This window comes from Cetorhinus maximus, chromosome 5, assembly GCF_964194155.1.
Source record: "Cetorhinus maximus chromosome 5, sCetMax3.hap1.1, whole genome shotgun sequence".
NCBI lineage: Eukaryota > Metazoa > Chordata > Chondrichthyes > Lamniformes > Cetorhinidae > Cetorhinus > Cetorhinus maximus.
Window position 1 is genome coordinate 64,583,719 of NC_135883.1, and position 12,324 is coordinate 64,596,042.

General features: G+C 40.7%; 1 protein-coding gene across 2 annotated transcripts in view; it reads right to left on the reverse strand.

Annotated features, from left to right (window-relative positions):
- Window positions 1-9,754: 9,754 nt before the first annotated feature.
- The window catches only part of gclc (glutamate-cysteine ligase, catalytic subunit), an 86,013-nt gene continuing 83,443 nt past the window's right edge, over window positions 9,755-12,324 (reverse strand). For both annotated transcript variants that reach the window (XM_078541921.1, XM_078541922.1), the window contains exons 16-17: window positions 11,717-11,837; window positions 9,755-10,399 (exon numbers count right to left, since the gene is read on the reverse strand). In XM_078541921.1, coding sequence (XP_078398047.1) covers window positions 10,191-10,399; window positions 11,717-11,837 — 330 coding nt within the window. In that variant the 3' untranslated portion in view covers window positions 9,755-10,190. The remainder of the gene's footprint in view (window positions 10,400-11,716; window positions 11,838-12,324) is intronic.

Here is a 12,324-nt window from a genome sequence, read left to right on the forward strand (position 1 = left end):
GGGTTCTGCAGGGCTTGGTGCTAGGGCCCTTGCTGTTTGTGGTGTACACAAAATATTTGAACTTAAATGTAAGGGGTATGATCAAGAAGTTCGCGGGTGACATGAAAACTGGTAAGGTGGTAAATAGTGAGGAGAATAGCCATAAACTGTAGGAGGATGGCCATGGACTGGTCAGGTGGGCAGGGCAGTGGCAAATGGAATTCAACCCAGAAAAGTGTGAGGTAATGCACTTGGGGAGAGCTAACAAGGCAAGGGATTACTCTATGAATGGTAGGCCCTGGAAAGTACTGAAGGTCAGGGGGAACTTGGTGTGCATATCCACAGATCCCTGAAGGTAGCAGGGCAGGTAGATAAGGTGGCTAAGGGATACTTGTCTTTATTAGCTGAGGAGTAGATTACAAGAGCAGGGAGGTTATGCTGGAACTGTATAAAACACTGGTTAGGTCACAACTGGAATTCTGCGTGCAGTTCTGGTCATCACATTATAGGAAGGATGTGATTGCACTGGAGAGGGTGCAGAGGAGATTTACCAGGATGTTGCCTGGGCTGGAGGGTCTGAGCTATGGAAAGATTGAATAAGCTGGGGTTCTTTTCCTTGGAGCAGTGAAGGTTGAGAGGGGACCTGATAGAGGTGAATAAGATTATGAGGGGCATAGATAGGAAGGCACTTTTTCCATTAGTGAGGGGGTCAATAACCAGGGGGCATAGATTTAAGGTAAGAGGTAGATGGCTAAGAGGGGAGTTGAGGAGAAATTTTTTCACACAGAGGGTGGTGGGAGTCTGGAACACACTGCCTGAAAGGGCAGTTGATTCAGAAACTCTTGTAATTTAATAAGTATTTAGATATTCATTGTGTTGCCATAGCCTCCAGGGCTATGGGCCAAGCACTGGAAAATGGGATTAGGGTAGTCAGATCTTTGTTGACCGGGCCGGACACCATGGGCTGAACGGCACCCTCCCCCCCCCACCCCCCGCCCCCAACACACACACACACACACGCACACAGGGCAGCATTTTCCCCTTGTTGAAGGGGGTTGTGCGGGAGCGGGCGGGTTCCTGATCGGCGCCCCCGGTCAGGGGCGTGCAGCCATTTTGGGTGGGTGGGTCTTAATTGGGTGGCCCACCCAGCGTGACATGCGCCAGGAAGCGCTATGCGTTCCCTGTGCAGGCGTGGGAGGATTCCCTGAGCCAGGAGTGCGCTATTTTGTGCATGCGCGTGTGAGAGCACACAGGTCTCCCTGAGGCTAAGTGCTGCCTCAGGGAGATCAGTATTACTTTTAAAAAGATAATAAAGGATGAGAAAAATTTTATTGACATGTCCCCTCATATGACACTGTCACATGAGCAGGGACATGTCAATTACTTTTATTAAAAATGTAGCACAAATTTTAAATCCCTCATGAAATCTCATCCTGCCCGTGGATGAGGTTTCATGTTTTTTCTGAAGGCTGCCTGGGCTCTTCGCCTGCCTGCCAACTTTAAGGTTGGACTGGCAGGTCCATTTATCATTTTAATTACTTTTTTAATGGCCTTAATAGGCCGTTGACAGGTCAGCTGTGCCTCAGCCAAACTGAGAATCTAAATGACGCCGGGTGACATCGGGAGTTCCACCCTACGTCATCCTGTGTCATTTTACGCGTCGGCGTGCGGGTCCCACCCCCGCTCGCTAACCGGAAAATGCTGCCCACAGTAACTATCCAAACCCCACTATTAACCTACTTTTACAATAAATCACAGTAATATTATGAAAATTATTATACTTTCGTAACAACAGATCATTCTCAGTTTAGCAGGCTGTTACTAGTGGAGTGCTGCAAAGATCAGTACTAGGGCTCCAGCTGTTCACAGCCTTTATAAATGATTTGGATGTGGGGACCAATTGTAATATTTCCAAATTTGCTGATGACACCAAACTGGGTGGGAATGTAAATTGTGAGGAGGATGCAAGGAGGCTTCAAGATGACTTGGACAGGCTAAGTGAATGGGCTAGAAATGGCAGATGGAATATAATGTGAATAAGTGTGAAGTTATTCACTATGGTAGAAAAAACAGAAAGGCAGAATATTTCTTAAATGGTGAGAGGTTGGAAAGTGTGGGTGTCCAAAGGGACATGAGTGTCTTTGTTCATGAGTTACAAAAAGTTAGCATGCAGGTGCAGCAAGCAATTAGGAAGGAAAATAAAATGTTGGCCTTCATCACAAGGGGATTTGAGTACAAGAGTAAAGATGTCTTGCTGTAGTTCGACAGATCCTTGGTGAGACCTGGAGTATTGCATACAATTTTGGTCCCCTTATCTAAGATGGGATATACTTGCCATAGAGGGAGTGTAATGGAGCATCACCAGATTGATCCCTGGGGTGGTGGGATTGTTTTAAGAGGAGAGATTGAAGAGACTGGGTCTGTATTCCCTAGAGTTTTGAAGAATGAGGGGTGACATTATTGAAAGTTACAAAATTCTTACAGGGCGTGACGGGGTGGGAATAGATGATGGCTGGTGTGTCTAAAACCAGGGGACACAGTCTCAGGATAAGGGGTAGGCCATTTAAGACTGGAGGAATTTATTCACTCAGAGGGTGGTAAATCTTGGGAATCGTCTACCCCAGAGGGCTGTGGAAGCTCAATCATTGAGCATGTCCAAGTTAGAAATCGATAGATATTCGATGTTCTGGAAAAATAGGCAAAAAAGAAAAGGAGGCGAGGTAGCTTTGTTAATATAGGAAGGTACCAGTGCGGTATCACTATATCAGTGGTAACATAGGTGCAATAGATCGTGATGTGGAATCAGTTTGGGTGGAAACAAGGAATAGCAAGGGGAAGAAGACACGGGTTGGAGTCATCTATAGGCCCCCGAAGAGTTGCCTCACTGTAGGACAAAGTATAAATCAGGAAATAATGGAGGCATGTAAGAAGGGTGCTACACTTATCATGGGTGATTTTAATCTGCATGTTGACTGGACAAATCAGGTTGGCAGGGGTAACATGGAAGATTAATTTGTAGAGTACATCAGGGATTGTTTCTTAGAGCAATATGTTGCAGAACCTACCTGGGAACAGGCTATTTTAGATCTAGTAATGTGTAATGATGTGTGATTAACAAGAGATACGTTGCTAAGGATCATCTGGGAGTAGCAATCACAACATGGCAGAATTTCAAATTCAGTTTGAGAGTGAGCAACTCGGGTCTCAAACCAATGTCCTCAGCTCAAATAACGGCAATTACAGAGATATGAAGAAAGAGTTATCTAAAGCGAGTTGGGAAAATAGACTAAGGGGGAGGTCAGTGGACGAGCAGTAGCAGACATTTAAGCAGATATTTCATAACACTCAGCAAAAATCTATCCCAGTCAAAAAGAAGGACTCAATGAGAAGGATGAACCACCCGTGGTTAACAAAGGCGGTCAAGGAGAGTGTCCAATCAAAAACTAAGGCATTCAAAGCGGCAAAAACTAGTGGTGAGCCATCAGATAAGCAAGGAGCTAGTGAGAGGAAAGATCTTGTAACAGTCTCTATCACGAGGGACAAAGTATTTGACAAACTAATGGGACTAAAGGCAGACAAGTCACCAGGACCTGATGGCCTGCATCCAAGGGTTTTAAAGGAAGTGGCTGCAGAGATAGTGGATGCATTGGTCGAAATATTCCAGAACTCTCTGGATTCCGGGGGGGTCCCAACAGATTGGAAAACTGCAAATGTGAGGCCCCTGTTCAAGAAGGGAGGGAGACAAAAAGCAGGAAACTATAGGCCTGTCAGCTAAACATGTCATTGAGAAAATGCTGGAGTCCACTATTAAGGAAGAAATAGCAGGACATTTAGAAAAGCTTAACACAATTAAACAGTCAACATGGTTTTGTGAAAGGGAAATCATATTTAACAAATTTGCACAGTTCTTTGAGCATATAACAAGCAGAGTTGATAAAGGGGAACAGGTTGATGTAGTGTCCCAGCCTAGATTTTGGTCCCCATATTTAAGAAAGGATATACTGGCATTGGAGGCTGTTCAAAAGAGATTCACTAGGCTGATTCATGGGATGAAGGGGTTGACTTATGAAGAACGGCTAAACAGGTTAGGCCTTTATTCATTGGAGTTTAGAAGAATGAGGGGTGATCTTATAGAACTGTACAAGATTCTGAGGGGGCTTAACAGGGTAGACGTTGAGAAGATGTTTCCACTAGTAGGGGAATCTCAAACTAGGGGATATAGTTACAGAATAAGAAGACACTCATTTAAAACTGAGATGCGAAAGAATTTCTTCTCTCAGAGGATAGTGAATGTCTGGAATTCTCTAACCCAGAGAGTTGTGGAGGCTAGATCACTGAAAGTATTTAAAGAGGAGGTAGATAGATTTTTGAAATATGGGGTAGCTGAAGACTATGAGGAGCTGACATGAAAGAGGAGTTGAGGCCTGGTGCAGATCAGCCATGATCTTATTGAATGGCAGGGCAGGCTTGAAGGGCCGAATGGCCTACTCCTGCTCCTATTTCTTATGTTCTTATGGAGACTAGTGACATCAAGGGATATGGAGATAGTGCTGGAAAGTGGCATTGTGGTAGATGATCAGCCATAATCTAATTGAATGGTGGAGCAGGCTCGATGGGCTGAATGGCCTATTGCTGTTCCTATGTTCCTGGGACTAATACAGGATGAAGCCATTAGAAAGAATGCAGGGAGCCTGCACGTGAGAGGTACTACCCCTTCCTTACACCCCATTAAGAAAAGTAATATTTTAAAGAATACACTTACATGTCATATACAAATGCCAAGAACATTCAGAATAAAGTATTGGAGTTATTTGAATAAAGAATTAATGAGAATATGGATATTTTTTGCATTTAAGAAAGATGGCTAATGGTAGATGGGCAAGAGGCAGAGCTGAGGAGGTATAAAATGTTTCAAAAAGATCTGCAAAAGGTGAAGGATTTGCATTATATTTTAGGGATAATGTAGCATCTATAGAAAGGATAGATATAATTGCAGAAGGGGATAAGTCTGTCACAAAATGAATAGAATCGAGTAATCATAATGGCTTGCTTTAGAAAATCCTCTTGTTTGGTAGACAAATGTTGGTCTGATGACAAAATAGATGTAGGCCGTGGAGCCAGAGTACAGTGCACTCTATCATTCAGGATGTTATAGCTATAGCTGAATAAACTGGATCATGTCAATCCTCTAGGATTCAAAAATTGTGAAATGCCATCAGGGGATTTTCCAAAGCAACCCATTATCATTACCCAGATGTAGCTGTATTGTTCCAGCCTTATCTCCTTCTGCCGTTATATCTGTCTTATGTAGGTCATTACTTCTGGCAATGGACACGTCCTTTTGTCCTCCAAGGTGTCCTGACAGTCATCCAGGTCACTGCATTCATTAATGTTGAAATGGTAATTAACAATCTGAACATCCTTAATGTGTCTAGAAGGTAGTTTCATTAAGTCTTGGCGCAAATAGCTCTGGCCTTGTTCAGGACCAATTAAGTCATCATTATCTGAGGATCTGTAGTAGAATTGGAGGTTTCTTGGAACTCTGGGCTAAAATGAAAAATAGGACTTACCTTTTGTGGCCTGTGTTCCAAAGCAACAAAGTGCTTTTGAAGTTTAACCACTGTTATAATTCAGAATATGTGGCAGCCAATTTGCACACAGCAAGCTCCCATGAACAGCAATATGATAATGATCAGTTCATGATTTTCGTGATATGGGTTGAGGGATAAATTTTATGAAGGAATTAATGGTAACTAATCAGATAGCTCTGCACTTGAAACAGGTCTGAATTTCAGCAACAATTGGTTTCATTTCCTTATTTCTTGCACTAGGCATCATGAAGTCCTTATCCAAAGCAAATTTACACTCAGAAGGACCTAATGCCAGAGGTGCTTGACAACTGGGCAATCTCTTTCATTTGTGATATCACCAGGCCCATAATTCTTTCAAAAACATTCATCTTTCCCCCCCCCTCTGTTCTTATTTCCAGCTTTATTCATTGCCCTTAAGTTTCAACTAGCAATATTTTCTATAAAGCTGCAGATGTGGAAATCTGAAATAAAAGCAGAAAATGCTGGACAATACTCAGGTAAAGCAGCATCTTTGGAGAGAAATTGAGATAATTTTTCAGGTCAGTGGCCCTTCATATAACTGGAAAATGTTAAGATATTTAATAGCTTTTAAGCAAATACAACATCGGGAGGAAAGGGAGTGGGAGTTAGTCTGCAAGCAGAAAAGTTGAATGCTAGAGCTGGAGTTAGGGCAAGGCCCATGGCTGAAGCTGAATATATAATTAACATTCCTACTAAAACAGGGTTCAATCTGAGAAAAATCAGGTGGTGCAGGAAGTGGGAAATTAAAGATGATGCAGGAATTTACTAATTTATCAATTTATAGTCAGCCATAGGACTTTTATGGTACAAATCTGAGTTTTGCTTTTAAGATTTGGGACAAAACTCTTTAAAAAATGCTTATGTAATTTTCTCCCTTCTGTCCTAATAATAGTTTGATTAAACACTTTTAAAATTCAGGATTAATTAAATTGATTTAATAACAGTTGTACTTTTGCTCATACTTTGCTCCTCTAAATGATGTATAATCTGAGCTCATATTGCAGAAAAACCAATTGCTAGATGCATTAACTTGTGCTTCATGGTTCAGCACATAAGGAAGATTAGATAAAATGTTACATACTATTAACCTTCACTTGAAGATTAATCACTGTGGGCAAAAAGTCACCTTAAGGATTTCAGCATGATACTTTCTGCAACTCAAACTTATTGATGGATTTCACCTGGTGAGAAAATGGAAAACTGCTGCTGAACCCTCTTCACATTAAGCTTCAATCAGGTCCATATAGTGATTGCATAGTCAAATGCAAGTTTTGCAAATTTCTTTAGATGCAGCTCATCTGCTCAAGAAACTACAATATGTTAAGTGCCTAGCTATTTGTCCTGGAAGGAGAGGGATTAACATCTTACAAACTCCATGTGAGGCTCAATGGGTTAATTTATGACCGTGCAATAGCATAAAACAAAATCAATGTAAATATTGGGACATGTAAAATGAACTGTCAGCTTATCACCCATCTTATATATGGTGGCTCCAATCTTATCTATCTAATCAAAGACAGGGAACCATTTATAATAACTTCTCTTCGTGCTCGTGAACCATTACCTCTGGTGTCACCTAAGGATTCATCCATGGCCCCTTCCTATTTCTCAAATATGCTGCCCCACCCTCAGCAACATCATCCAAAAGCACAGCATTAGTTTCCACATGTAAGCTCACCATTGCCTCTCAAGCTTCCTCCACTGTTGTTAAATGATCAGACTGTTTATCCAATATCCAGTACTGGATGAGCAGAAATCTCTTACAATTAAATATTGGGAAGACTTGAAACCATAGTTTTCAGTGCCCGCTCCAAACCTCATTCCCTAGATACTGACTCCATCCCTCCCCCTAGCAACAGTCTGAGATTAAGCTAGTCATTTGCAACATTAGTGTCACATTTGACACCCCTCCCCAACTGAGATGCACTTCCAACCTCATTTTACACCATTAGCAAGACTGCCTGCTTCTACTTTTGTAATACTGACTTGGCTGAAACCCTCATTCATGCCTTTGTTATCTCTAGCCTTACCTATTCCAATGCACTCCTTGCTGGTCTCCCACATTCTACCCTCTATAAACTTGAGGTCATCCAAAATTTTGCTGCCTGTGTCTTAACTCATACTAAGTCCTGTTCCCCTATCACCTGTGTCCCCTGAACCCACTCTGCCTCCAGGTCAAACAGCATCGATTTTTAAATTCCTATCCTTGTTTTCAAATCCTGCCCTGGACTTGCCCCTATTTCTGTAATCTCTTCCAGCCCCACAACCCTGAGATACCTGCACTGCTCTAATATTGGCCTCTTGAGCATTCTTGATTTTAACTGCTCCATCATTCGTGGGTGTGCCTTCAGCTGCCTAGGTCCTGAGCTCTGGAATACCCTTCCAACACCTCTTTCCTCCTTTAAGACACTCCTTAAAACTTTTCTCTTTAACCAAGCTTTTGGTCATCTGACCTAATATCTCCTTAAGTGGCTTGGTGTCATATTTTGTTTTATAATGACCTTAAGTGCTTTGGGACATTTTATTAGATTAAAGGCACTATATAAACATAAATTGTTGTGCAATCAATAAAGTCAAGATCTACTCAATGTGCTAAAATAGTTTCCTATCTTGTCAAAGCTGTTAACTAGCAAACTTGTTGACGGCAATCAGATATAATTGCCTGAGGAAGGGAAGATGGATTATGAAAGCCAGGTTAAAGAAGTGGTACAAATGAAGAACTATGCTAGCCAACTTAGTAACAGCAGTGGATAGTTTTGTGTTCTGTACCAGGTGATCAAGCAGGGAAAGCAAACTTAGCCTGTAGTCAACTGCACATGGAGAAAACTCATGCTGCAATTTGCCAAAGTGCATCCACTGTCAAGGGCTTTGGGTTCACTGCACTACAGCAGACAATGGCACAAGGAAAATCAAAGTTAATAAGTCCTTCCTGACAAAGCCTGATAAAATTCAACTCCATTCCCTTTCTACCCAATTTTATTAGATGCAAATTATGGATAAGAGAACCATGGAAACCCAGAGGTTTGTTACCAGGTCCAGAATGGAGTTATGTTAAAACAATTTGAATGGTTGGATGCATCCATAGTATATTCTATTTTTCACTCAACTGTACTTTTTCCCAAGGATTCTGAGTGGGGGGAAAAAAGGCATGACTTTATTCAATTTTGAAGATTCAAGACACAAACATGTCTATACATCTAATTTCTTAGATAATTCACAATAAGAACCTACGTATATACTTATAGCAGGCTTGAGGGTCACTGCAAATCTCTCAAGAGCTGAAGTATGGTTCAGGTCAGGCCAACACAACCACGTGAAAAGTTATTTTTGCAAAGTAAATCCTTCAGCACAGTAGTTTAATATAGGAAAATTGTCAGAACATTCCAAAGCTACATGCTTAAAATGAATTTTTTCAGTTTGGTGTAGACTCAAAATCAGGTATATTGCACCCAGTAGTCATAATTAAACAAGGATCTCTAAAGACACAGCTAGAATAGAATCATTTACTGAAAACCTGTGGATTTAATTAGTACACTCAGAACTAAACCTCAATATTGGATCAGAAGTATGACAGATCACTCAGACAAGGAACACAGCCTAACCAGATTGAAGCAGCAAAGACTGATGTCTGTGAAATCGTTTCAAGGGCAGTCAACATCACAGAATCAGATGCTGAGACAAGAAGAAACCATATGATGAAAATAAAAATTACCAGCAGTCCTGACAAGTGGTTTATGAAAAACTTACAAGTGAGAAGAAAGCAGATAACAACTGTTCTGAATAAGTGTTCTTCCAAGATGGTGGGGGACAGTCTCTATCCAGACTTTATCAAGTATGACTTATCTTCATAGGAAAATGCACTAAGAATGCAAAAATTGCACCATCCAAGCAATATTTACTTAATATGGTTGTGCATGTTAGTACAGTATTTAGTTCAATCTCAATTTCCAGAGTAAATTTATTACAATTACAATTCCACCTTCTTGATTTTCATTTCATTTTCTCACCATGAAAACCATTTAATATTTATCAAACTCTTACTTATAAAACAATGCAATCAAACACAATCCATTTAAACTATTTTGTCAAAGCCCTTACAAAAATTTGTTTTTATAAACCACAGTGCATCATCAGATAATATTTCACACAATGTGGACACAGCATAAAGTTAGTAGATTTCTTTTAGTCAGTCAACAAACATTCAATATAAACATCTACAGGGTTCACTATTTATTCTCACATGATCAAAAACAACTTAATTCAGTACATTTACAGTCAATGAACAAAAAGCAATGGAATTTGTTGTAAGAAAATTATATATACAAAGTACATTTCTCATTTGTATCTACAGCAGAATTTGTGCAACAACCCATGTTAGAGCGTATTAAAAATACATTGTTAATCTAAAAACAATATATGTACATGTAGCTTACATGTCATCTGACAACTGCAATGCACAAATCTGCATTGATTTAAACAATCAATAAAATAAAGATTTGATTTAAATGGTTGGCCCTGTTCATTTGTTTGTGCATTTTCTTGGTCTCTGCACCATGCAAAATATGTATGATTAACATCAAAGTATACAATTCCATGATATCAAACAGTGCTGTGCTTGCCATCTGAGTGTTTTGGTTTGCTGACTGGTACTCCAATTAGTTTTGGGCAGTCATGCAACCCCTTTGCAATTTGGTCACACTTCATAATTAGGTCATAGTTGATTTTTTCAGTTACAATACCATCTTGCTTGTAGTTGGGATGATCAGCAACAAACTTCCTCAACCAACATGCTGCAGTCATCAACTCCCCTGCAACAAATAAAAGCATAATTGAGTTTTCAAATATTTAAATTGATTTAGTATACAATTTCAGTGCACGTATCAATTTCTTGTTTTACTCTTTGAACCAGTGTGGTGTTAATTTTGTAATCAGGTTTCCTTGTAGGCAAATTATAATATGGGGCAGAATTTTACGTCCCGTGGGAGGGCGCGCCCCACCCGATCGAGGGTAAAATTGCGCGAGATGTTGGGTGAGCATCTCAACGCCATCCAGCGCTTGTGCAATATTTCACTTGGCAGCACATGCAAAAGTCAGAAACGTGCCCGACGACAATTAAGAGGGCAACTAAGTCCACTAAAAGTGCAATTGTCTCCAATTTTTCGTAATCCGCCCAACCTTACAGTTGGCGGATAGGTGAATTGGCCAGGCTGACTGCATTTTTCATGAAAACTCATCCAAGGGCAGGATGAGGTTTCCGTTATTAAATAAAAATAAAAATTTATGGACAGCATTTTTATCATCTATATGTTCAGGTGCTTGATTGTGATGCTTGGGGCATTTTTTTTTCCTGATTTTCAAAAGTTTACTTCATGGTTTTTGGGTTTGCAGCTCCCTACCTTCAGGGAGCTTTGTTTCACCGCTTGCCTGCGCCCATGGAAACGTCATTACACGCCCTCCTCCCGCCCCTACCCCGGCAACGCTGAGCTTTTCAGTGCACGTTTCATGCTGGCTGGCCCGTCCGCTCAGGCCATGAAGTTGGTTGAAAAGCACAAAAACAGTAAAAGTTTTACATTCTAATGATTGGTCCCTCTGGGAGGGAAGGGAGAAAGAAGAAATCTAGAGAGATAATTGTAATGAATAGACCAATTTTGACACACACTCACCCACCCCAACCCCACAGGTTTGCCACCAACCCAAATTTGTAGAGAAGACTCAGTTGCGATGGCAGGAGAGTGCAAATCTGGATACACATGCTGCCACACTGAAAGCCAAGATCACATGCATCATAAGTTACCATACATGCTAGGTGCTTGGCAGCCTCAAATAATTCAAACCAAACCATGATTTATACTTCCATCATGGTCTATTATTAGCTGCATCTTTCTAGGTGTTGATGTTAATATAGCAAAACTTCAAGATGGCATTTAATTGATCTTTAGTGTTTCACCCACCAACCTCTTGTGATATCAGGACAACAGCTTATCACAGAAGACTATTTTAGTAATTCTGTAAAATCAAGCATGCAAACATGTCTAGATAAATGCAACTGACCTTTAGGTCATGGCCTCAATTCCAGGTATAGTACACCAATACAATAACCAGTAACAATTAAGTTAAAACTTTACCTGAAGCTCGTTTTCTGATCAGTTTGAGGTAGTTTAAAATGCTGCACCGTGTATCCACATCGACTTCCATGTTTTCAAGGTAACTGTTTATGATTGGAATTAAACCTGGAAAAACTCCTTCCTGCAAAACAAAGAAATGGAGGTGGAAAATATATCAAGATTCACAAATTTCGCTCAAATACACATTCAACTGTGAAGGGAAGCTATATTGATGCAAGTTTTTAAAAAATAAACACGTGAACACATTTTAGCAAAAGATTTGGTATGTTAATGGAAATGTTTATAATATCAATATGGCAATATTGGTCATTTACACAGTCTATATCCATTTGACAAACAGTTAACTGCCACACTGCATACTGGGGTGGTATTTTCCCACTTGTTAGCTTCTTTCAACCAAGACCATGGCCTGAACCTTGCGCTCATCAGGCATACGCAATCAGTGGGCTCGGAAATGGGTGCGAAATGCGCCTCCAGCCGTGATCGCCACCCCCCCCACTCCCTCACCCCTGCCTAAATTGCAATTTCACGCTGGCTGGCCAATTAATAGGCAGCCAGCATGAACCACGCACTGAGAAAGGCTCAGTGCTGTCAGAGGACAGCAGATG